Raw genomic sequence first — 26,338 nt, 5'->3', positions numbered from 1 at the left:
AAAAAAGGCTGCCCTACATCAGATAATTATTGGGCCAGGGGAAAATCTCTTTCAATGGGAGAGTGGCCAGACCCATTTCACAAAGTAAATTTGGGTCTGATTATACCAGAATAACAACTACCATCAAAGTGCAATTAACTGGAAGACAGGTTTTATTTTCTTCAGATGTGCTCTGGTTGTTATAACAAAATATAAATAATAATGAGTCTCAAATAAAAAGCATAACAGGGGACCATTTCCAGCCAAAAATAAACAAAACATCCTGTGTATATATATTTAAAAAAAAAGTCTCCATGCTACCACTGTGTCCAGCATTCATCTCATCTCATTCATGGGGAGAACATGCAAACTCCGCACAGAAAGGCCCTCGCCGGCCACGGGGCTCGAACCCGGACCTTCTTGCTGTGAGGCGACAGCGCTAACCACTACACCACCGTGCCGCCGCCCAGCATTCAGTTAAACAAAATGAAAAACTATTTCAAATCAGCATACAATGATGTTGTCTCTAAGGAGTAAACTTTTTTTTGGGGAAAAGTGAGAGGCAGGTTAATTTTTGATGAACAGAATCATCTCTGCATGATCAACTGTGAGCCCGTTTCTGTTTTCATTCAGAGTATGTGACTGAACTGATGAGACACACTGGGCACACACTGCTAGTCCAAGTATCACTTGTGAAGCTGAAGGCTGAAATGTCATGCAAAAGGTTGCTAATGTGCTTTTTCACAATGTCAAACGTCTTTGGTATAACAGCATGTGTGATGTGGTGACGGCTGGGAATTTCATATCTCGACTCTAGCATGCTGAGAAAGCGATGAAATCCAACATTATCAACAACCAACAATGTTATCATCAAGAGCAATGTAAGAGCCTCTGTTATTTTTACTGCCTGTGGGTTATTTCTGGACCATTTTCTCTCGCTGTTCCATAACTTGTGTTAAAGTTTGTTGTTGTGGTCTTGCACTACTAGCATTAGCAAACTCCATGAACTCTGCACGATGATGAGTCTTTAGAGGTTTGATCAAATTGCTCGTGTTAAATGATGTGTACTCCCTTCCTCTTCTTGCCACTTTAGCAGAACAAGCTTACTTCTGTCGTCGTCCCTTATTATAAAATATGCCCACACTGCTGACATCTCCTCTGTGTGGAATCACTACTTAGCCTATACCAGTGTTCTACTTCCTGTTTCCAGTTGACAAATCTCTTGCTCGATACAAAAATCTCTTAGGGCAGCAAAAACGACAGAACACCCTCTGACCGCAGCCTTAAGTTTAACATGATGTTGCCATTAAGTGGTATCAGAGACTTTTTACGAATATATAAGCACAGTATCGGCCTGATACCAGTATCGGTGCATCCCTAATTCTAACTGAGAGGATGATTTTTTGGAAATTGAAACCTTGCGAAGACATGTGTGTTTAATGTTAGGAGTGAGTGCAGGAAGGAGAAAGTTACTAACTAGGTGGCTTTGGCACTGCCCTGCACACTGACGCTCATTAGGGGGATCCACATGCCACGGTACTCAAAGGCAGCCTGGGTGCTCAGACTCCCAGGGCCACCTGCTGCTCCTGAGCCTCCCTGAGCTGAAGCCTGGACACCTGATACTGAACCACCTGAGAGAAAGCAAGAAAGGAGAGAGTGCACACAGGAAAAGAAATGAGAGAGAGAGAGAGAGAGAGAGAGAGAGAGAGAGAGAGAGAGAGAGAGAGAAAAACAAATAAGGAAAGAAATTAAATCAACTATGAATTATGCACTAATAGAAGTTGTAGTTGTCTTTCTTTATAAAATTCCAGTGTCAGAGTGTGTGTGTGTGTGTGTGTGTGAGAGAGAGAGAGTGAGAGAGAGAGGGGTGAGAGATAGACCTGCAGGTGTGATAGCAGAAACATTTCCTATGCTGGGTACAATGAAAAGAGATTGGATGAAAGAACCAAGGGCATTGACGATGTCTCTGAATACTTTGGTAGAGTGCTGCTTCATGTCATAGGACTGGCAAAAAGACCTACACATAGCACAGAGACACATACAGCAAACATATGAGAGCCAGAGTAGACATGCACAAATGATAATCACAAAAATCATACTTGAGACATAGGGACTTAAAAGGTACTGACTGCAAAGTCATCTCACGTTTTTGATTTATTTTTTTTTAAAATTGTTCAAGGCATTTTTCTGTGTCTCACAAGAACAATATCACGTGGGCGAGATGTGATCATTCTGATGTGCTGGGGGTCACTTTCCTCCATTTTGGGACTGAATATCCTACCTCTTGAGCAGTATGGCCCCACAGAAACAACCAAACACAAGGAGTTTGAACTAGTTAGCATAACTATGGAACGGCATCACATCAAGATGGCAACACACAGAAAACAGTGCGACTCTGCATCAACCTCGGAGAGTTTTGAGTCGCAAGTACACTACCGTTCAAAAGTTTGGGGTCACCCAGACAATTTTGTGTTTTCCATGAAAAGTCACACTTTTATTTCCCACCATAAGTTGTAAAATGAATAGAAAATATAGTCAAGACATTTTCCTGGCCATTTTGAGCATTTAATCGACCCCACAAATGTGATGCTCCAGAAACTCAATCTGCTCAAAGGAAGGTCAGTTTTATAGCTTCTCTAAAGAGCTCAACTGTTTTCAGCTGTGCTAACATGATTGTACAAGGGTTTTCTAATCCTCCATTAGCCTTCTGAGGCAATGAGCAAACACATTGTACCATTAGAACACTGGAGTGAGAGTTGCTGGAAATGGGCCTCTATACACCTATGGAGATATTGCACCAAAAACCAGACATTTGCAGCTAGAATAGTCATTTACCACATTATAGAGTGGTAAATGTATAGAGTGTATTTCTGATTAGTTTAAAGTGATCTTCATTGAAAAGAACAGTGCTTTTCTTTCAAAAATAAGGAAATTTCAAAGTGACCCCAAACTTTTGAACGGTAGTGTATGTAACCGGTGGTTGACATTCACAAATAGATCTGTGAAACAAAAGACGAATAAATCCTTTCTCTGTTACTGCTTTTGTGTTATCGTTTCTTTCTCTGTAAGATCAAAACATTAAGTGTATAACTCCATACTCAGACTCACCTAGCCAAGACAAGCGCTGCAAATTCTTCATCAGATGTAGCGCCTGTTTCATCCTTCAGTCATTTCCAGCGATCGATCTGTCCCTTCACGACAACCTTTTGATTTCCATCACTTTTCTGCTGCACTTTCTGGCTGACTCGCTTTCATATTTTCCTTTTCTTTTCCACTGACTTTTAGCTGGCAGGAGAGCGGAGTCTGCCATGTTTGCCCAGGCTGACTTGTTTTGGCTAAAAGTAGGTCAAACACGCCCCACGGTGGTCATGTGATCTTGTTGCTCACTTGCTTCGGCAATCTCCGGAATCGTAAAATGCAGGATGCGTTTTAGGTCAGCAAAATATTTACACGTGCAGCAGCGAAGCGCCTCAATTTCAACTCAAATAAAACTTCAAATCAAATTCAAATAAACATGAAACATCTCAAAACTCCAGCAGCAATAGAAATTAGACATTTTTGCCCAGAATTCAACTTTGCAGTCAGAACCTTTAATAGCATGGCCTCTGTGTGTAGGTTCTCACCGCAATAAATGTGGCTGCACACAGAGCCTGTGTACTGACTCCACAGCCACAGCTCTGAGCCACTGAGGCTTCTCACCATCCAGAAACTTCACCAGAAGAGACAGGAAGATCTCACACTCCGTCACCTATCCGACAGCATACAGTTATAATTTGATCAAAATGAGTACAAAGGCAGAGTACAAGAGCAATCAAGGAAATCTGCTTCAGAGCATCTGTACTGGTGTAACCGCAAGTGTTGGCCCTTTGCCCATGTTGTTATGTAAAGCTGCAGGGACGTGTAATGATGCAGTGTGGAGACATTTCTCACCAGCAAGCTGTAGAAGTGCTTGATCAGTACAGAGACAACCCGCAGCAGGCGCATACAGATGGGGAAATAGGGTTTCTCCACTGGGGCAGGTGAAGCAGCGCTACTGCTGCTGCCCTGACGGAACTTGATGTTGGGTGAGAAAAGCTTGATCACCAGAGGACACACACGCTCCTTCAGCAGGAAACTGAACTCTGGGTGCTGTGGTGGGACAGCACATACGGTTTTTAAAGAACAGTTACACTCATATGGGAAACAATGCTGATTTTGTATGTAAAGCAAAAAAAATTCCATCTCAAAATGTTTTAGACATCTAAATTAGGTTAAACATAATTTGTATGCAGTTACTTGTAGAAAAACTCCAGGGAAGTCATTTAAAACAGACTCCAGAAGTTCCAGCCCAAATGTTCGAGTCATCTCCGTCATTCCCACCAACCAGTAGGGGGCATCAGCGTTCACCAACTGGCACAGGTCCTATATCACAAGGATGAAGGATTAAGCCAGTATCTCACTGGGCTGCGACAGCTTGCGACAAATTGCGGACGTAATTCGCGAGAGAGTTTCAAAAGTGTCTTGAAACATTCACAGGGCTTCTCAATTTCCTCGCATGAGTCACAAAGTGTCGCTCCTTCGTCGCTGAAATTTTGAACATGTTCAAAAAACTTGTGCGACAAAATTTCTCTCAAAATAGCCACAAATGCGTCGCTAGTGTCGCAAAGCTGTCACGAACCGTTCTCAAGTCAGTTTCCGTGAAGTGAGATACTGGCTGAAGTGTGAGAACTGAATTTGCATATTTTATCGCAATTGTTGTGTCTCCAGCTAGTCGCAGGCTGTCACAGCCCAGTGAGATACTGGCCGAAGTGCGAGAACTGAATTTGCATATTTTATCGCAATTGTTGTGTCTCCAGCTAGTCGCAGGCTGTCGCAGCCCAGTGAGATACTGGCTTTAGTGAAGCAGAACTTATATATGGCACATTCTCCCTCACATCACACTGACAGTTCCAGGACAACACTAAATAAATTAGCATCCTAATAGCATACCCTTTTCGCTTTTCTAATATTTTTGGCTTTAACTGAAAATATGATCCCCAAACTCTAATGATCAACCGACCAATAAAACACTTGTATAAAAATCTGCAAAGTAAAGGATGGCTTAAAAAAAGCAAGATGGTGATTTTTTTTTCCTGTGATTGTTCAATCTGTACCTGAAATAGCATGTAGGCATCTTTAGCACTTGGTCTGAGGGTGCTCACAGACCTGCGGTTACTGTTAGCTTGAATAACAGGCGGCTGCTCTGCCATGCCTGATAGGAAAAACAAATAAGAGTAATCAACACAGAGATACAAGGTGTGACCTGGAAACTTAGTCATATACAAAAATGAATCACATTCTTTCCTAAAAAAATAAGATGATAAAGGGTTTATTTATTTATTTTTTTTTAACAGAAATTTGCATTTAAAAAAATCTAACAAATACAACAAAACAATAAGAATACATAGGGCCATTGGCACGAAAAGCTTATTGTTTTCAGAAAATAATGGGATTAATTAGTAACAGGAAAGCATTCCCAAATCATTGTAAATTTGTTATAAACCTTATATCGACACATAGTTGATACAAAGATGTGTACCTCTCTCATTGTCAGTGTTGTCAGGAAATGTCAAGGACCAAGAGATGGTGAAGCACTTGATGGAGCTAAAAATGACTTTTAAGCAAACTAAATCTCAGTATATCTTTGGGCTTCATTTCAAAGAAGACCCTCTAATTTTTTATTAACTGCTTAAAAAAAAAACACCTCTCCCAAGTCAGCATAATAGTATGCATGTTGAACACACACACACACACACACACACACACACACACACACACACACACACACACACACACAAAAAAAAAGGGGGGGGGTCAGATTCAAGTCTATAAAATGTTTAAAAAAAAAAAAAACGAAGACTGCACATGTATTTTTGATTCTAAGACCACCAGAGTGGTTTACCTTCAGATCTAATATCAACAGCAAAGTTATCACCTGCAGTCACACTTGTCCTCTGGGCATTTTAGTCAACGTGACTAATCCAGGAGGCTTGGGTGTCCTCCACTCAGTCGTAGAACCAGATTTACATACGTAACCTTGTGCTCTACTTCCTTACATTCTGGATTGGCAGGGTGGCTTGCTTCAGAAGCAAGGATTGTGTGAATCATACCATGAGCCAACACACTCTTTAGCTACTGTTGACTTATAGCATTATGAAGCCAAAAAATATAAGTATATAAAATTTACCATGTGTCTTTAGGGTTCTTGAATATTATGTTAATATACTAGGCTACAAAAACAACAACACACTGTACATTCTATATCCTTTCCCCTGATAACGCTAATGGCAATCAGCAGTAGCTAGAGGGTGTATCGTATGCATTTCTAGACCTGTCATATACGTGCCTATATATTAGGAATGCAACTTACATGCAGAGTATCATACACTTTGCAAACTTGTCTGTCAGCCTGTCGATTCTTGTACTTCTATTCCTGTGTATGCTGCACAGATTTACATGTACAACTTCATCTTACTGCCTGTACTACATGTGAGACCTACTAGAAGCAGTGATGTCAGCACTAAGGCCTGTACTTCTGCCCTTGCAGCCATTATGCATGCCCTATTATCAGGTTGCAGCTTCAAGATCCACAAGAGCTCTTGAATTAACCTGGTACACTGAGAATAGCTGAGCCACTTGCTTGAGTGGCTGTCCTATGAAATGGATTAAGCATTCGCTCAGTTGTGCTGAGTGGAGGATCCTGCATAAGTTTTACCAAGGTTCACCTACATCAACTGTAGCATACTATGCCATATTTCTTTATTATGCTCTGATTGTCAGAACGTTACAGTAGCTGGCCATCAGCAGTCCTCTCTGATGGGCCTCAACTTTTTTACACACACACACACACACACACACACACACACACACACACAAAGAGGAAGGGGGAGAAAAAAATAAAAAAGGCCAAGTTAAGTTCCTCCAAGTGTGACTATTCACTACACTGTTGCATTGCTGCTAACAACTCATGGTCCATACCCACTAACAGATCCCCTACTTTATTCCAATGCAGTACAAGCACTTCTTTTTCTATAGGGCTGAGCAGCTAATTGCCAGGCTTAACATAAAACACAAAAACCAGTACACTTTCTCAAATACCTTTGAATTTCTCATCCTCTGCGACCATCCTTTCAAATACCACAGTGACGACCTGCCTGACTGTAGCTGCTGCCGTGTTGTTGGTGATGTTGTCTTTAGTGAAGTGAAGACGGAAGCACAACACGATGGCCTGGAAAAGAACAGGAGACAATGCACATGAGGAACTAGAGAACATAGTCCCTAGTATGCTAGAAAACAATTTTCTTTGCTTGATTACACTGATTGCTAAGAGGTCAATTAAAACTAATCAAACCCATTTAGAGAGCAAAGTAGACTTCCTTATCAAACAGATAACAACTGGACACGCTGCCCATCTTCACTTGTAAGAAGTGTGTGTATGTATATATATATATATATATATATATATATATATATATATATTTTTTTTTTTTTTTTTAATTATTTTTTAAATTTATTTATTTTTTTACACACACAAGAGATAAATAAACACAGACTTTGGAGTCATCCATACACCCTGAATTGTAATTGGACAGAATGTCTGATTTTCTGTCCATACAGACTTTGACAAGTTTATCATCTCTAAAACTAAGATGCTACTCATCTCACAAAAATAATTAAAGAAAATAAAATACACAATACAGACTTTACAATACAGGTAGTCACTACTGATGTTACCTGGGTTTAAAACCCCATGAAAAATACCCAATCATGTTCCAAAGTATGTTACAAGTCCTACATTACAGTATCTTGGAAATATGATTACAGTATTTTGGACTCATGTTTACGATAGGGGTGTGTGTGTTTTATATGCATGGTACCTTTGAGAGGACTTCATCGTGCACTACTGTGTTGGTGGTAAGAAGTACGAGAACTGTTTGTAGAAGCTTTAATTCCTCTAGGCCATTCTCCATCAGTTGCCACAACATATTAATAATGTTTCCTGCTGCTGCCTGAAAAGAGACACATTCAGAGCATTTCACACCGGAATCGATGGTACGTGATGTCCATGCGCCATCAAATACGTTTACTGACCCTATGCCATGATGTATGAGGGAAGTGACCGTTTAGACTGGCTATTTGCTGCATTTTTCCTTTTATATATATTACAGAAAATCCTTAACATGCTCAAATTACAGGCTTCCAAGTGGTGCAACAGAAGTGTGTTTGTCCTATCATTTTGAGATTTTTATGACGCCACAGCCGTCCGTGGCCAGGAATCCAAGATACCAAAATTGGCCATGCTCTGAGTGAATGAGGTGGCATCAGAACCATAGTAGCCAACTGTGGGTGTCTCATTTGTGACTCTGTTCAGCAACCCTGTAATGCAACATGAGCAGCAGGTGGCTAGTTCATATGTCCTCACCCTCCATAGTATTACTAATAAAAATATGAAAATGTTAGGATGACTGATCTATTATAACGCAACACTTTGTCAAAATGATGCGTTATTGCTTCAACTAAAACGTAATAAAAATAGAAAAAAAAAGTTATCCAAGTCTGGTTTTTTTTTTGCCACAACCATGGAAACATTGTGCCCCATTTTATCAAGCTGGATACAAATTGATTTATTTATAAATCATTTGTAGGAGCACTTACACAAGAAATTTGGTATTTATTTAACTTCCGTAAGTTCAGAAAAACTTTTTTTCCCCAACCCTTTTCACTAATCTTTCTAATACTTGTAATCGTGGAGGGCACTGTATATAAAAACTGGCTCAAAATTGTGCACCATCACTAAAAAAAAGAAAAAAGCTCTTTAAAAAAAATAGGCTTAAGGCTTATTCATTAACTGCCATATACAGTTGAATATCAGTTGCAACTGAAGACCTTTCTATTACTGTATTCCTTTCTTGTTCTGTTCATTTCCATAGAGCACAGATATTACAACATTAGTTAGATCCCTTAAATGTCTATGCAGTCTAGTTCATCTGAACATGCATTCAATTAATCAATTCTAGTTTAAGAAGCAGATTAAGCACTGAAAACACTGAATGAAAAAACAATATGGATGCGATGAGAACTATTACTGCTTTGATACGTCAGTTGTTTCATGAACAATTCAACACACAAATTTCATAATCATATTAACTTGCCCTAGACTACTTTAAAAAAATAAATAAATAAAATAATCCTCCTGTGAACTGTGAAAATGAAAACAGTATTAAATATCTCTGATGACAAACGTTATAGTCTAGAACTGTCACATTTTTTTTTATTTTAAATGACATAAAAGATAGTTTTGAAATAAAATATACTGACAGTGACAGAACAAATGCTAGCAATTAAACTACTGCTCGTATGAAATAAAAGCTCAGAGAATCTTGTAGCAATATCACTTTTATCATGAAATGCACTGTTTCTGACCGATTATTATTTCACCATCAGCCACAGAAAAGTGTGATCTGGATAATACCTCCTGCAAACTAACAAATTACATCTAGCCGATTATCACTTTAAATATTTTTTATTTTTTAATTTATTTCATAAACCGATACATAATTGGGGGGGGGGGGGGGGGGGGGTTGGGAAGAGTAAACTAGAGCATTTTACTTTAAATGTTACTGATCATTTGTTCTGAAAACGCTCTGAAATCAAATTATCCTGGGGGGGGGGGATCAGAAATAATTAATAAATAAATAAATAAAAAGATGTGTCAAGATATACAGGTAGTCGTCGACTTACGACTGCGTTTGGTTACGAATGACCGGTCATAAACCGATCTGGTCGTAAGTCGGCCTGTGTTAAATGAACGCAAGTATATTGTGATGTGTAATGATATTGTAATCATCTTAAAGTCTTATTTTATCAACATTTTCTCATTTCATTACTTTGGCTCATTATTTGGTTTAAGTCAAACACTGCATACTACACTGCGTACAGTACAATTCGTTTAATATGTGCAAAACAAAAAATACGAAATACAGGTGTGAAAAATAGAAAACATTTTAGTTTGAAACATACCAAAATACAAATGTAAAACATAGCAAAATACAAAACTTAGTGACCGCTGGCATCACTGGTGCTTGGCTGTGGGTCGTCTACGTCACCATTAGTTGTTGCAGCGCTCGGGCTGGCGGGAGCATTTGCTCGTTTCATAAACCAGGAGCTGGGGCGGAAACTGTATGGCGGAGTGCGCGAGGGAGCGCGAGAGAGACTGCGAGTGTGCCTGGAGCTGGGGCGGAAACTGTTGTACGTGGCGAGAGGTGCTGCCTGGAGCTGGGGCGGAAACTGTCGTACGCTCAGCTGGGAAATACTTGCCAGTCATAACCAGACGGTCGTAAAGTCGATCGGTCGCAAGTCACGTAGGTCATACCCGTAAGTCGACAACTACCTGTATAAGCATCTTGCCATCCCAAATCTAATCTAAAATCATAGAGAGTCCTGTCCCCATCAGAGAACTTAGGCTGCACATCTAGGAAGCTTCTGCTTTCTACTAGAAGGCTAGACACCTTTGCAAAAACTCATCACTGACAACAAATTGATTAAAAAAAATAATAAAAAGGTGTATGTATGTATGTATGTATGTATGTATGTATGTATGTGTGTGTGTGTGTGTGTGTGTGTATGCATATATATAATTTTAATTGTCGTTAGACGTGAGGAATTTCAGGTGTGGCCTTTCTTCCAAACTTCAGTAAACTACATTCAAACATTTAACTACATTTAACCACAAAACATCCAATAAAAATGTAAAACAATAAAACCATTGTCTTAATCTGAGCTATTAAGCTTATTATCTTTCATTTGGAAGATCCCCGACGTTAAAAAAAAAAAAAAAAGGAAAAACTAAATACAAAACACTCGCATATTTGACTAAAAGACTGGGTGTTGGCCTGACAGTTGAGAACCTTGACATCAGTTCATGCACAGACTGAGGCTTATTCATTCCCACATGGTCAAAACACTGCTTTGTGCTGGTCTATCTGACACAGACACTCCTTTACCTTACTCAACTGAGACTGGACTGTAAATCAGGCCTCGCAGATGTATGGTTATGTAGAGGCTATGTATAGAGGCTATACAGAGGTGGGAGGTTTACTGTAGGCTAAGAGGAACTAGAGAACTAGGAACTAGAGAAAACAACAGAAGGCAGTTTTAAAATCATGCTTTTATCTCAGTACTGAAATGAAACTAAGGAATCTGATTTATGTCTTAATATACAATAGTGGTTTCAAAACATCTTTAGGCTGTTTTTATTCATTTTTTTGTTTTGCTTTCAGTTTTCCAGAGATTTTCTGGAACACAGCAAGTGGAAACGACGTATGATTCGGCATTGATTATTGAATAAAACTTCTTCCAAAGATATCAAACATAAATTGAAGTTCAGCACCATCATCCTATCCTATCGCAGATTTGTGATAGTATCGCCTGTGTCCTGGAGGGGATATGGCCAAATAAATACAATGTGTGTTATGTACATGTAACTTTATTACAGTGGAAAATACCAGAAGCTAGTTACAAGTCGGCTGTAGCTGCAAATTGCTAGCATTAACATTTAAATCTCAAAACTGAAGTCTTTGTTTCAAAACTGATGTCAGAACTGTAGACAAGTTAGCGGCTGTAAATAAGCTCATTATAAAATGGAAACAAGGTTTTATAAACTACACGTGCACACACACTGTAGTGAACAGCAGCAGAGATACAGTTAGGTCCACATATATTTGGACACTGACACAAATTTTTTTTTTTTACCTGTTTACTGAAACATATTCAGGTTATAGTTATTAATGGACATGGAAATAAAGTCCAGACTTTCAGCTTTCATTTGAGGGTATCCACATTAAACTGGATGAAGGGTTTAGGAGTTTCAGCTCGTTAATATGTGCCACCCTGTTTTTAAAGGGACCAAAAGTAATTGGACAATTGACTCAAAGGCTATTTCATGGGCAGGTGTGGGCAATTCCTTCGTTATGTCATTCTCAATTAAGCAGATAAAAGGCCTGGAGTTGATTTGAGGTGTGGTGCTTGCATTTGGAAGATTTTGCTGTGAAGAAAACATGCGGTCAAAGGAGCTCTCCATGCAGGTGAAACAAGCCATCCTTAAGCTGCGAAAACAGAACAAACCCATCCGAGAAATTGCTACAATATTAGGAGTGGCAAAATCTACAGTTTGGTACATCCTGAGAAAGAAAGAAAGCACTGGTGAACTCATCAATGCAAAAAGACCTGGACACTCACAGAAGACAACAGTGGTGGATGATCGCAGAATAATTTCCATGGTGAAGAGAAACCCCTTCACGACAGCCAACCAAGTGAACAACACTCTCCAGGAGGTAGGCCTATCAATATCCAAATCTACCATAAAGAGAAGACTGCATGAAAGTAAATACAGAGGGTTCACTGCACGGTGCAAGCCACTCATAAGCCTCAGGAATAAAAAGACTTTGCTAAAAAACATCTGAAAAAGCCAGCACAGTTCTGGAAGAACATTCTTTGGACAGATGAAACCAAGATCAACCTCTACCAGAATGATGGAAAGAAAAAAGTATGGCAAAGGCGTGGTACAGCTCATGATCCAAAGCATACCACATCATCTGTAAAACACGGCGGAGGCAGTGTGATGGCTTGGGCATGCATGGCTGCCAGTGGCACTGGGTCACTAGTGTTTATTGATGATGTGACCCAGGACAGAAGCAGCCGGATGAATTCTGAGGTATTCAGAGACATACTGTGTGCTCAAATGCAGCCAAACTGATTGGTCGGTGTTTCATAATACAGATGGACAATGACCTAAAACATAAAGCCAAAGCAACCCAGGAGTTTATTAAAGCAAAGAAGTGGAATATTCTTGAATGGCCGAGTCAGTCACCTGATCTCAACCCAATTGAGCATGCATTTCACTTGTTAAAGACTAAACTTCAGACAGAAAGGCCCACAAACAAACAGCAACTGAAAACCGCTGCAGTAAAGGCCTGGCAGAGCATTAAAAAGGAGGAAACACAGCGTCTGGTGATGTCCATGAGTTCAAGACTTCAGGCAGTCATTGCCAACAAAGGGTTTTCAACCAAGTATTAGAAATGAACATTTTATTTACAATTATTTAATTTGTCCAATTACTTTTGAGCCCCTGAAATGAAGGGATTGTGTTTAAAAAAAATGCTTTAGTTCCTCACATTTTTATGCAATCGTTTTGTTCAACCCACTGAATTAAAGCTGAAAGTCTGAACTTCAACTGCATCTGAATTGTTTTGTTCAAAATTCATTGTGGTAATGTACAGAACCAAAATTAGAAAAATGTTGCCTCTGTCCAAATATTTATGGACCTAACTGTACTTACTGAATTCTTGCACAGTAAAGTCACCCTGAAAAACATCGTTTTAATTTTCTAATTTTAAATCCCTATGCATATTTTGTGAGCAAAGATAATTGTAGTTTTATCTGTTTGTGAGCCCTGACAAAACTAAGATGCATCAGATGATGTTTTGTTGCACTGCTCTGAAGTCAGACAGCAGGCTATTTAAGGTTTATAAAGGAAACAAAGCAGACGAAAAGGAACCACATTATGAGCTACACACTTCATGTTTCTTGATCCTAAAGCTGTAGGCACCACGTTTTCCAAAAAACATTTTAATATCATTCAACTAGAAACCCACCATGCTAGTGCAATCTATCCCAACCCTAGCACCAAACAGCAAAAATTAAGAAATGAAGCTGCAATCTTTAATTCTGATGCAGGTCCAGCTTTTTAATTCACACTACCCAAGACTCCTGTTTCAAATCACCTGCCAGTCGTTCATATAATTCAAACTGGCTGGGATATCAATCACTGATTAGAGCTCAAAGTTTCATTTCGGTGCTCTCTCACAATAGGCAAAGTAAATATATAGTGCAAATTGACAGGAGTGTCAGATTATTATAAATAAGCATTATCATAAGATATCTTCAAATGCAGTTTATGAGCCTCACAAAATAAACTTAACATGTGTAAGCCTGGTTTAAAATAAGCATTTGTTAAAGTGATGTCGGTTATAACACTTCAGTGAGCTTTTCACTTTTAATCGTTCTCAGCATGCCATTGGCTCACATTTGAAAAACATGCAGACATGCTTTATTTTTAAACAGAAGATGCGAGATGGGTAACATAGCCTGTTCCAGAATAGCCTTTCTACCATATACAGTTGTGGTCAGAGGTTTACATACGCACACCATGGACATGAATATCATGGTAGTATTGGGCTTTTAATGACTTATTTGTACTGCTCTTTTCCTTTGGTAGAATGACTGTACAACATACAACTTTAAAGGAGAAAAAAAAAAAAAAAAACGAGAATTCGGTGCACAAGTTTTAATTTATTTTGGGTGTTCCGAAATGAACACAAGGTCAAAATTATACATACAGGGTCAAAAACATACATACATACAGACATACATCCACTTAGATTATAATTTCATTGGTACTGAAAGTTGCAAAATGTCTTAACTTGCTAAGGACTCTTAACTTCCTGTTAGTGATCATGGTTCACTACAGCTGGTAGCGACTCTGTGAAAACATAAAAGGGGTTTGTTGGTTTGACAACAGTCACTGTCACCAACACACAGTACAATGGGAAAGTCCAAGGAGCTCAGTGCAGATCTGAGAAAGAGGATCACAGAGTTACACAAGTCATGAATGCCTCTTGGAGCCATTTCTAAACAATTGCAGATTCCAAGATCATCAGTTCAAACAACTGTATGCAAGTACAAATTCTTGGTGGGTGTAGCCACTCTTCCAGGCAAAGACCCAAACTGTCACCTCAGCTGAGGGGAAACTGGTTCAGATGGTCAGGAATAACTCAGAAGCCACCAAGGCACAGGCCTGCCATGAACTGGAAGCTGCTAGAACAATGGCTACAGTCAAGTGAGTTTTACATCAACACATTCAAGCACGACTAAAGTTTGCATTTGGAGGAAAGTTTTATGGTCAGATAAGACAAAGATTTAGCTGTTTGACCACAATGCCACAAAGTACAGAGGAACACTGTACAAACTGTTTGGCATGGTGGTGGTAGCATCATGCTCTTGGGCAGTCATGCTGCCAGTGGAACTGCTGCATTGCACAAAGTAGATGGAATAATGAACTTCAGAATCCTCCAGCATAACAAATCATCAGCGAGATGGTTGAAACGTAGACACAATTAGGTATTCCAACAGGACAATGAGCCCAAAACACACATCAAAGCTTGTTGTGGAAAGGCTCAAGTGAACATTGAGCTTAAAACACATCCTGACCTGAACCTTATCAGAAATATGTGGACTGTGTTTAAAAGTTGGGTCTGTGCCAGGTAGCACACAAATTTAATTGAACTATACCAATTCTGCCAAGAACAGGGCGTCACGGTGGTGTAGTGGTTAGCACGGTCGCCTCACAGCAAGAAGGTTCCGGGTTCGAACCCAGCGGCCAGCAAGGGCCTTTCTGTGTGGAGTTTGCATGTTCTCCCCGTGTCTGGGTGGGTTTCCTCCAGGTGCTCCGGTTTCCCCACAATCCAGTTAGGTTGACGTGGGGCGGCCTTGGGCTGAGGTGCCCTTGGAGCAAGGTACCTGACCTCTGACTGCTCCCCAGGTGCTCTGGTGTGGCTGCCCACTGCTCTGAGTGTGTGCGCGCGCGTGCGCTCACTGCTTCAGATGGGTTAAATGCAGAGGATGAATTTCACTGTGCTTGAAGTGTGCATGTGACGAATAAAGTTTTCTTCTTTTTTTAACAGTGGACAAATATCCAACCAGAATTCTGCCAGCAGCTTGTTAATGGTGACCAAAAGCGTCTAGTCAAGGTGAAACTTGCTATATACATACAGTACACCTAATATTTGGCTGAGGTTGGACACTCAACCAAATATTAGGTGTACTGTATGTACATTTAACCATATATGCTTAATATTGACCCTGTGATTATTTCAGAAAACCCAAAATAAATTCAAGCTTGTGCACCAAATTCGTTTTTAACTATCAAAAGATGTATATTGTGCAATCATCCTGCCACAGAAAAAGAACAGTTCAAAGAAATCACTGAAATCACAATATTGCCATGACATTAATGCTCAAGTAAGTAAACTTGAGACTGCAACTGTAGCTTCTCACAGCAAATGAATCATGTGGTATTGTGTCTTTCTGTTGGTGAATCCCAGTGATTATGGCAGGGCATTGAGCAGCTGGTGAACAGAGGGGTGTGACCACAGGAATAAAAGACCACTGAAGTTACTCTTTAAATACTTTATATAGGCATATCAGACGCTCGCTGGCCGTGCTGTGAAAATTGTGCATGCAGACGCTCATTTAAGTTTCCAAATCTGTCATTGCTTAACTCTCGAATATTTTCTATCGTGAATACAATCATTAAAAAGCTTATAATCTCTGCTTTCCAAAGAAATTTATTCCGTTAAGATCTGTTCAGTACTTTGGGAGCAACGGCAGGTTGAATTTGGTAAAACAGAGAGTACATTCTGCTCGCATAACGTCGGGAAACTGCCAGTGCTTTTTTGAGTCACGGGAAAGTGGTCAGACTCTTTTCTGATCGTTTTCTGACTGGATTACTCATGAATATCAAAATCAGGTAACTTTTATAGGGGTGTTCAGTAGCGCTCACCATTTCTGAAGAAGTATTCAGCAAAATTTTACGTCTGCTAGTTTTGACGTTATGATTCACAGGAGACTTTGAAGTGAGTTTTCATAGCTTTACCTACTTATTTTTTCAAATCAAACTGATTCATGTAAATAACAATATCTTAGAATATAACTGTAGTTGTTTTGATGAAAAATATTGAAATCTTAGTGGTTGGAATGAGATTTAAAAAAACGGAATTCAGAAACGTGTCAATTTCAATTCAATTAAATGGAACTGTTTATTGGATGTGAATCTCACACAGAATTTTCAAGGTTCGCCTTGAAAGCTGTGAATATTAATTGAAAGAAGAATGATTTACATTATTTAACAAACACTAGTAGGCCCTATTTAGAAATACAAAGCCCTACAGAGCATAGAGGGTATTAGAAATATTATTTTATTACTTTGATAGCGAACGGTAGATGTGAATGACATTCAGTGCTTATTTAGGCCACACCAATTCGATTAGTTGGTTCTCGGAATCGCCGCTTGAAGAAAATGCAAAATGAAAAAAAAAATTGAAATCAAACTCCCACCAACAGAAAAACATCGTGGCTGATGGTTCAAAATACTGAAGACTGCAGGTTGAGGTCACGTGACATGGAAAACCAATCAAATCGCCCCTTTCACTTTAGATAAAGACTTGTGGAAGAAACATGCCTGTGGAGGGGAATCCTGCAAAGCCTGTTTGTGATTGTTAGGATATTCAGCGAACAGAAGCGTAAAATCTTTAACAGGTGTGTCGAAATTCATGAGGGGGAAAACTTTGTACAGTTGTACTCAAGATGCTGTGAGCTTGTTACCCTGCGATGGGCCAACTTGGACAACAACTTTGTGGAGGTGGGTTTGATTTATATATTTCACTGATTGATGTGAGGGGCAAACAAAAAATCATTCGAAGTATTTAGCCATCAGAAGTAGCCTACTCCTGGTCAAATCTTTTTTTCTGTGCATTGTAGATGTTCAATTGACTGTAATTCAATCATTTATTTAGCCTCTGTTTACTGGTTTGCCTGATAAAAGATGTGCAGCCAGAGCTAGCCCTGCTGACAAGGACAATACATGACACAAATTTACTGTAGGCCTACTGGGTTTATTCCCTTGTTCATTTTTTCTGGGTAGCATCCCTCTTGAGCAGGGCTGCCGACTGTTATGTAGTGAGCGTGAGACACACGCGTATGACTGCCCTCTCATGCCCTCACGCAACACACCTCCTGTTTCTCATGCAAAAAAAAATCTGCTCTTACTCTAGCCCGATTCACCTAACTGCACGTTGATTAATATTCATCTCGGTTAAATTTGAATGTGACTTGTCAGGCACAGTTGTTTGAGTTCCCCTTGGGGGCTTGTTTACACAAATAAAAGGAAAAAATGAAGACTGTTGTTTCAGACTTTTATTTTCAATTATCCTTAATGCATATGGGTGGAAATAAGATAAGCTATTAAAAGAGCCATATGAAATGTGTAACAATAATGTATTGTCTTTGTTTTGTTTCTCTATTATGAAAGCCCTCTATTTCCACCGCTAATTTTACCATCAGAGTAGGGCTGCTCGATATTGGAAAAAATCAATATCACGATTTTTTCAGTATATATCGATATCGCGATTTTTAAAACGATATTTATACACCTTTTTTTAAAGCCCTGATCATCAACACCTGAGGCACCGGGCCACATTTTTATAGTACAGGCCTCATAGGCTACCTGTCAACCCTTCCCGTTGTACCCTGAAACGCCTTTTACTTAAACTATTTACTGTGCAAGCGCGTACTTTGCATAGGTCCTATAGCCTGCACAAGGCTCACGTTCTCCTCACTCAACATTTCCGATCACAGAGGCTGGAGCCAGCGCTGGTATTACCAGTGATTACTGCGTAACGTCCACACTGGCTCGTAGCCAGCCAAGGATAAAATCTCTCTCTCACACACACACTACAACGTAAGCTTGTGTGTTGTTAAGACACCAACATTAAAACACGCACACACACGGACTGGCCATTGGGAGTAGCGGGAGTTTGTGGGCCGGCGGAGAAAAAAAAAAAAAAAGTTGCGCGCTGGCCTTTAATATGATAAGCAATGTTAACAGTTTCTTTAACAAACTGTTAACATTGCTTATCATATTAAAGGCCAGCGCGCAACTGTTTTGTTTTTTTCTCCGCCGGCCCACACTGAACCACCGGGAAAACTCCCGCTACTCCCGATGGCCAGTCCGTGTGTGAACACGCACAATATAGAGACAAGTCCTTAAGAATTAACATACATGAAAATAGCTCAGCGGCATGTAAACATTCCCTGAAAGTGTAGGTGGCACTGCGGCTAGATGCTCCGTGAAATGGCACAAGGCAAACACCATGCGTCGCTCAGTCAACAGACAAAATCCACGAACCCAGTAGTCCTCCTACTACTGTGGGTTAGTGTTCTGTGGCCAAAAACACCCCATGCACAGTCATTCCAAAACATCCCCACTAGTTGCAGGTTATGTCTCAAATACAGATATGCGTTGTGGATTAAGCGATCTATTTTCAAGCATCAGGCTTCTCTTCCTTCATCTTCCAAATGTGGACTCCGCTATCTTTTTGGCATGTCAGCATTGAAATACCATTTGCAGAGAGATTTCACTCGCCATTAAGAAAAGTAAAAGCAACACATGATTAGGGCTACATGATTAGCAGGGGGACACCGTTTTAAGCGCACGGAATTTTAAAAACAATGTAATTACATCCGAGTCCGTCTACATCGCGCAATAAACCCGTCCTTAGCAGAACCTACTTCAAAGCATGATGCTAGCTGCAGATGCACAAGTCAAAATCAAATGAACCCAAGTAAACATGCCGCGGCGGGCAACATTAATAACCAAATTGCCTTACCTTAAAACGCTGCCTTGACCACAGGACGACTCGCAATTATTCCACTTAAATACACACGGTTTAACACATCTAACACAGCTAGCAAGCTGGATATGTGCTAATATTGTTGTGCTTGTTTTCTTCCGTAGATGCCATTTTTACATTACCCAGTCCCACATCCAAAAATATGACGTAAATGTTAATTGTATTATTATAACTATTAGCAAGCAAATCAAACAACATATTAACAAATCAATATATCAAATCACCCGACACGTATGAAAACAGAAGAATTGATTTTTTACTGTTGCGGAGATATCGCGGGAGTAGAATGGATGACGTATGCAAGGCTACGGTGTGCCTTAGGGGACAGAAGGGTTCGTTTTACCTTACTGTCACGTCAATGTTATTGTTGTTTTATTGCCATTGTAGAAATATTGTGCACGTCCCTTTCGACAAATGACAAAAAATCGTTTCATATCGATATTATGAATTTTGATATCGTTTGACACCAATATCGATATCGCGATAAAAATACGATATATTGCACAGCTCTACATCAGAGCATTTTTTTAATTTTATTTCGCTCGCTCGCTTCATACTTTTCCTGAAAAAATCCGAGAACCAACTAATTAAATTGGTGTGGCCTTATGCATACCGTATTTTCCGGACTATACGTCGCTCCGGAGTTTAAGTCGCATCAGCCAAAAAATGCATTATGAAGATGAAAAAAACATATATACGTCGCACCGGACTATAAGTCTCACTTTTTTGAAGGGTTATTCTATCCATGGAATCTGTGATTGTATCTGATAAGCGGCGCGTGGTTACTGCGCGACTGCATTGTTTATTTAATAAACGAACAGCTGAGCAGTGATAACGCGCCCTTTGCCCTGTAAGTAGCCTAGTCTGATTATTTTAAATATCTACTACTATCTTTAATACTATCACTATCGTTATTACTAATCGCCTATATTATTATTATTATAACTAATATTAGTAGCCTATTACTGATGCATTAATCAGTTTGCTTTTAGATTATTTTTACCGGTAGGGCTTATTATCGCCCCATGGCTCTTTCATCTTTGTTATTAAAGCTGTAGTCATCATCGAGGAGAGTCATTCTTCATTTTTGTCGAATTTTATTTCATTAAATCAGAGGTCAAGTAGGCTATAGGTCTATCATCTCCAAAGACAACCGTCTAGTGAAAAAAAAACAACAACCGCTTTTAAATCCCCTACTTAAATCCTTAAAAAGAGTAATTTAACTCATGTCTTGTGTGATCTGATCTCCAATGGTGAAATAAACCGGTTGTGATATAAGTAGTCTGTTATTTTAGAAGATAAATTTAATATATAATTTAATATATAGCCTAATAAAAATAATATTTTATAACATATCACGACATATTACTGTCTGTAACTGTTCGTCACTAAAGCGTTTTCTAAGATCATAATGTCTGATATTATTATTATTTTACACACACAATAAGCGCGTGTGCGTAAAGTTATAGTAAACCACCCCCCGCCTTTTTTTTTTTTTTTGAGTCGACCGGACCCACCCACCTCCTGCGTTCTGGGACCTCCCACTTCACAAATTAAGCACTGCCTAAAATCATTACATAACTTATTTAAATAACTATAGCCCTATCATTAATAATAAAACACAGGTCAATCAAGTTTATCAAGCTGGCGATTTCACTCCAAATCAGCAAATCCATTGAATTCCTCATCCTCGGTGTCGCTTCTGAACAACTCTGCCAACTCCAGCGGCAGACGAAGCGCCGTTTCCTCTTCTTCTGCGTGGCTGTCGTCAGACTCAGCATCAGCTCCAGTTATTCCGCGGTGAAAAAAAAAAACCATATATACGTCGCACCGGAGTATAAGTCGCATGGCTAGCCGAACCATGAAAAAAAGTGCGACTTATAGTCCGAAAAATACGGTATTTTATAAATGTATTTATAATTAACATTGATTTCGCCTTCTTTGTGATGTATAAATGAGAGTTAAGATCAGCTTTATATTCCACAAATAAAGCCATTCGGGGAAACTTTGAAGAGGAGAGTGTACTGATTTAACGGTTTTACCTAATTAGCATAATTAATGCTAATTAAACACTAAATTGCATCATGTGCTTTTACTAATTTTTCAAACTTTGTATTCAGTATACAACCTTGATTCCAAAAAAGTTGGGACAAAGTACAAATTGTAAATAAAAACGGAATGCAATAATTTACAAATCTCAAAAACTAATATTGTATTCACAATAGAACATAGACAAACAGAGGAGAAGGACGACCCAAGTTATCATCAGCGCTCAGTTCAGAAGCCTGCATCTCTGATGGTATGGGGTTGCATTAGTGCGTGTGGCATGGGCAGCTTACACATCTGGAAAGACACCATCAATGCTGAAAGGTATATCCAGGTTCTAGAGCAACATATGCTCCCATCCAGACGACGTCTCTTTCAGGGAAGACCTTGCATTTTCCAACATGACAATGCCAAACCACATACTGCATCAATTACAGCATCATGGCTGCGTAGAAGAAGGGTCCGGGTACTGAACTGGCCAGCCTGCAGTCCAGATCTTTCACCCATAGAAAACATTTGGCGCATCATAAAACGGAAGATACGACAAAAAAGACCTAAGACAGTTAAGCAACTAGAATCCTACATTAGACAAGAATGGGTTAACATTCCTATCCCTAAACTTGAGCAACTTGTCTCCTCAGTCCCCAGACGTTTACAGACTGTTGTAAAGAGAAAAGGGGATGTCTCACAGTGGTAAACATGGCCTTGTCCCAACTTTTTTGAGATGTGTTGTCATGAAATTTAAAAAAAAAAAAAATCACCTAATTTTTCTCTTTAAATTATAAATTTTCTCAGTTTAAACATTTGATATGTCATCTATGTTCTATTCTGAATAAAATATGGAATTTTAAAACTTCCACATCATTGCATTCCGTTTTTATTTACAATTTGTACTTTGTCCCAACTTTTTTGGAATCGGGGTTGTACAACCATCTATGTGCCTGCCAATTTTCATATAAATATATTGTAAAATAAATTTATTAAGAAAAAACATTTGCTCTCATTTGGTAATGAGGCCCATTTTGGACCATGTTGAATTTGAATTTTCACTTGATATGCCTACTTTATGACATGCAAGAACCACTGCATGATACTGCACACGTGTATTAGAACTTGGTATGGTTAAAGACATGTGAAGCAGAACATACCTCTGACACCACCTCATGGGACATGAGCCTCTGAATGGCAGCGAGACACAGCTGGGTGATTTTGGGCTCTTTAGTTCCACAGCCCATCAGGAAGGGCTGCACCACCTCAGAGCTATTCTCTTTCAGAGCTGAGGAAAGATAACATCAGCAAATAAAAACAAGTTCCTGCATTCTTCTTTGGCATTTTTCTTGAAGGGAAACAGACAACTGTACAGAACAAACAATGAAGATTACAGGAGATAAAATAATTGACAGTGTCCAAGCAGTACCAATAATCTCACTGGAGTGATCTCCTCCAAGATTTTCAGAACTAATGAATAAATATAGCATGTGCAATGCCAAATTATAAATTTATGGAACTTGGGAGTGAAAATATTTTCATCTAACTTTAAAACATTTTAAAATAATGAGCATATTTACCAGCAAGGATGTCCGTGTTTCTTGCAGCTATTGTCTTAATCTTAACAATGCCAGATTCTGCAGCCTGAAAACAAAATAAAGGGAGTTTTATTTTTCAAAATACAGTTTCTCAATAAGCACCATGGGCGCCGCCAGGGGGGGAAAGGTTAGAACAATTCTAGGGGCCCAGCACTGCCATGGGGCCCTTTAAGGGGCTGATAATATGCTTTTAATGATTTTAATAAGACTTTTGAAATAACAACAATGCAATATTCCATCTAGTAAAATGAGCTAATTGAACAAGGTTGTCTATTTCTTGGGTTCTTCAACATAGTCATTTAACCCTCCCCCTTTTGCGAAATGGTACGGTCCAGTTCTGGTAGAAGCACGATGCGTTAAATCTGTGTGCTGATCAGTGCAACGCTACTTGCTGCTGTGTCGCGGTGCAGCAGCCAGCCAGCAGTGGAGTGCGTACAGTCTATGATCGCTAAATATGAAGAGTGGCTGTCAAAAACGTAAAGAAAGGCAGCTGAAAGCTGAGAGGGACCGGAGAGGCAGGCAACTGGTCACTCAGTTTTTCCCAAAGAAAGGTAGCTATCGCTCACGTGTGTTCAAAATATTAGCGAATGGTAAATGAACAGTATGAACGTGGTTGGATTAGCCTATCAAGAGAACACTTTTACAGTTTGTACAGTGACATTTTTTCCATTTTAATAACTGAACTGACTTGTGTGATAAACAAGATGAAATATTACATTATGCTGGTGCTAATAACTAGTGCTAATAACCAGTTTCATAATTAATGGGGTGCCCTAAATATGCACAGATTCAGCCTCAGGGGGACCTCCGCCCTACCAAACCACTGAACCCCCCTTTGGAGAAGGAGGTAAGCAGCAATACAACCCATAAATGCTTTAGGATTGAAGTTTTTAATGAGTGAGCGCCATATACAGTTTGCTAGATTAAAGTGTTGCTAATAACGGACACCAGTCAAGTGTTTGACATGGTTACGTGTGTGGAATGTTCACACGTTCTAAACCATTGGTTTCAAATTGAGGAGCTGGAGAAAGCGCAGCACACATAAGAGGGATAGAGGTTACAACATATGAAGAAATACGTACGTAATTGATCAAATTGAAATGTCACTCCGTGTCACTTTGAAATAAATTTATAATAATATGTTTCCTGTCTTTTATGGGTAACATTTGTAAGGCTACTGAGTATGGAGTTCATTTAAATGCATCAAACTTGTCCCTGGTAGGTTAATACATAAAATGTAATAACAAAGTCACAAACTCAAGGTCCATGGGCTATCAAAAGTCAAATAATGACAATAGTGCAATTGTGACGAGGGTGGGCAAAGTTGGGGGGGCCCAAAATTCTAATCTTTCATGGGGCCCAAAATTTCTGGCGGCGCCCCTGATAAGCACCTACAGGTAAAAACAATACAGGGATCATCATTTAGCCCTGATCAGTTTGTTTGTTCTGTAGCAAGGGGTCTCCAGTTTACCAAACCTGCTGAGAAGTTAACTTGGGTGCTTAATCAGGGGAAATACAAAGTCATGTAGTTATGTAGGCGTTAATAGCACTGATATACGAGGTCAAACCAACCACTGTGCACAAGAACTGCATTACGGCCTACAGACAAACTGAGCCATCTACACTCCATTGTGCAAAGTCCTTTGTCTGCTAACTGGGGCTTTATTTATTTATTTATTTTAAGAGCATCACAGCCAGCTAGCTACATTATACACTCACCGGCCACTTTATTAGGAACACCCATACATCATCTGTTTCATGCAGTTATGGGTTGTTTTACAATCAGGGTACGCAAGCTAAAAATCACATTTAACACTTATTATCTTCAATATCAAAAGGCTTGACTAAATAAACTTGGTTGTTTATTGTAGCCCTGTGATAGCTCTATTTACCATGCAAAAAAAAAAATTTGGTGATAACGTTATTTTTGGTGAATGTTTGGCAATATATGTCATATTTAGCAAAATTACTCGTGTCATTTAGAAAAAGTGCTTTTTTGACCACAGGTAGCTCCAAAAGGGATGCACTTACATCATTCTTTATACCATAAAACACATATTTGGTTCCATATCATTGGAAACATAGTTAAGTTTTAATGTTGAATGCCAGTAAGTTTTCAGACTATTTTGATCAAATTAGTATGTAATTGTGTCAAAAAAATGTCCTCTCCGAGACAGCTAATTTTTCAATATAAAATAACATATCTAAAATGATTATTTTCATCCTAAAATGTGGTCAAGATATTGGGACATAAATATTAGAGACAACTAACACAAAGCTTACAGCCTTATATTTAAAAGCACTATGGAAGTAGTGGATTCTGAATTGTCAAAAAAATAAAAATAAAAAATGTCCTCTCCGAGAATCACTTCATTTGTTTCTCCCAGCCCTGCTTAAAGCTACACTTAATCTTGTTATAATACAAACTATTATACATGCCTATGTTCATATGTGTATTAATTTCCAAAAGTGCAGATTTGATAGTTTTTTTTAAAACCAGTTTGAATCAATTTGAATTTTGGACCCCTGTGACACAAACTTTGTACCCTGATTGTAAAACAACCCTTATCTAAATGAGCCAATCCCTTGACAGCAGCACAATGCATATAATCATGCAGACACAAATCAAAAGCTTTAGTTAATGTTCACTTCAAACATCAGAATGGGGAAAAATTGTGATCTCTGTGACTTTCACTGTGGCATGGGTGTTGGTGCCAGATGGACTAGTTTGAGTCTTTCAGAAACTGCTGATCTCCTGGGGCTTTCACACACAACAGTTTCAAGAGTTTATACAGAATGGTGCGAAAAACAAAACACACCGAGTGAGCAACAGTGCTGTGGGTGGAAACAAACGCCTTGTTGATAAGAGAGGTCAGAGGAAAATGGCCAGATTGGTTCGAGCTGCCAGGAAGGATATAGTAACTCATATAATCACTCTTTACAACCGTGGTGAGCAGAAAAGCATCTCAGCATGCAACAGCAGAAGAACACATTGGGTTCCGCTCCTGCAGCCAAGAACAGGAATCTTAGAATCAAGAACGAGTTCCTATTAGTGGCCGGTGAGTGTATATGCCTGATCAACCTTTACATTCACATGTAGAAAAGACCTGTAACAAGTAACATCCCTTAACAAGAGGCCTACAGTTTCTCTGAAGTGATGCATTTTAATTTGGAAAATGTCTG

The 26,338-nt window shown here is 39.2% G+C and overlaps 1 protein-coding gene across 2 annotated transcripts in view; it reads right to left on the bottom strand.

Annotated features, from left to right (window-relative positions):
* Positions 1 to 26,338, bottom strand: part of mon2 (MON2 homolog, regulator of endosome-to-Golgi trafficking) — a 95,134-nt gene that overhangs the window by 38,366 nt on the left and 30,430 nt on the right. For both annotated transcript variants that reach the window (XM_060914577.1, XM_060914578.1), the window contains exons 2-11: positions 23,138 to 23,201; positions 22,718 to 22,845; positions 7,875 to 8,006; positions 7,096 to 7,225; positions 5,112 to 5,209; positions 4,255 to 4,380; positions 3,910 to 4,107; positions 3,603 to 3,727; positions 1,860 to 1,996; positions 1,457 to 1,610 (exon numbers count right to left, since the gene is read on the bottom strand). In XM_060914577.1, coding sequence (XP_060770560.1) covers positions 1,457 to 1,610; positions 1,860 to 1,996; positions 3,603 to 3,727; positions 3,910 to 4,107; positions 4,255 to 4,380; positions 5,112 to 5,209; positions 7,096 to 7,225; positions 7,875 to 8,006; positions 22,718 to 22,845; positions 23,138 to 23,201 — 1,292 coding nt within the window. The remainder of the gene's footprint in view (positions 1 to 1,456; positions 1,611 to 1,859; positions 1,997 to 3,602; positions 3,728 to 3,909; positions 4,108 to 4,254; positions 4,381 to 5,111; positions 5,210 to 7,095; positions 7,226 to 7,874; positions 8,007 to 22,717; positions 22,846 to 23,137; positions 23,202 to 26,338) is intronic.

Source organism: Neoarius graeffei, chromosome 2, assembly GCF_027579695.1.
Source record: "Neoarius graeffei isolate fNeoGra1 chromosome 2, fNeoGra1.pri, whole genome shotgun sequence".
Lineage (NCBI taxonomy): Eukaryota > Metazoa > Chordata > Actinopteri > Siluriformes > Ariidae > Neoarius > Neoarius graeffei.
Note: the sequence above shows the minus strand (reverse complement) of the source record. Positions and strands in the feature narration are given on the sequence as shown.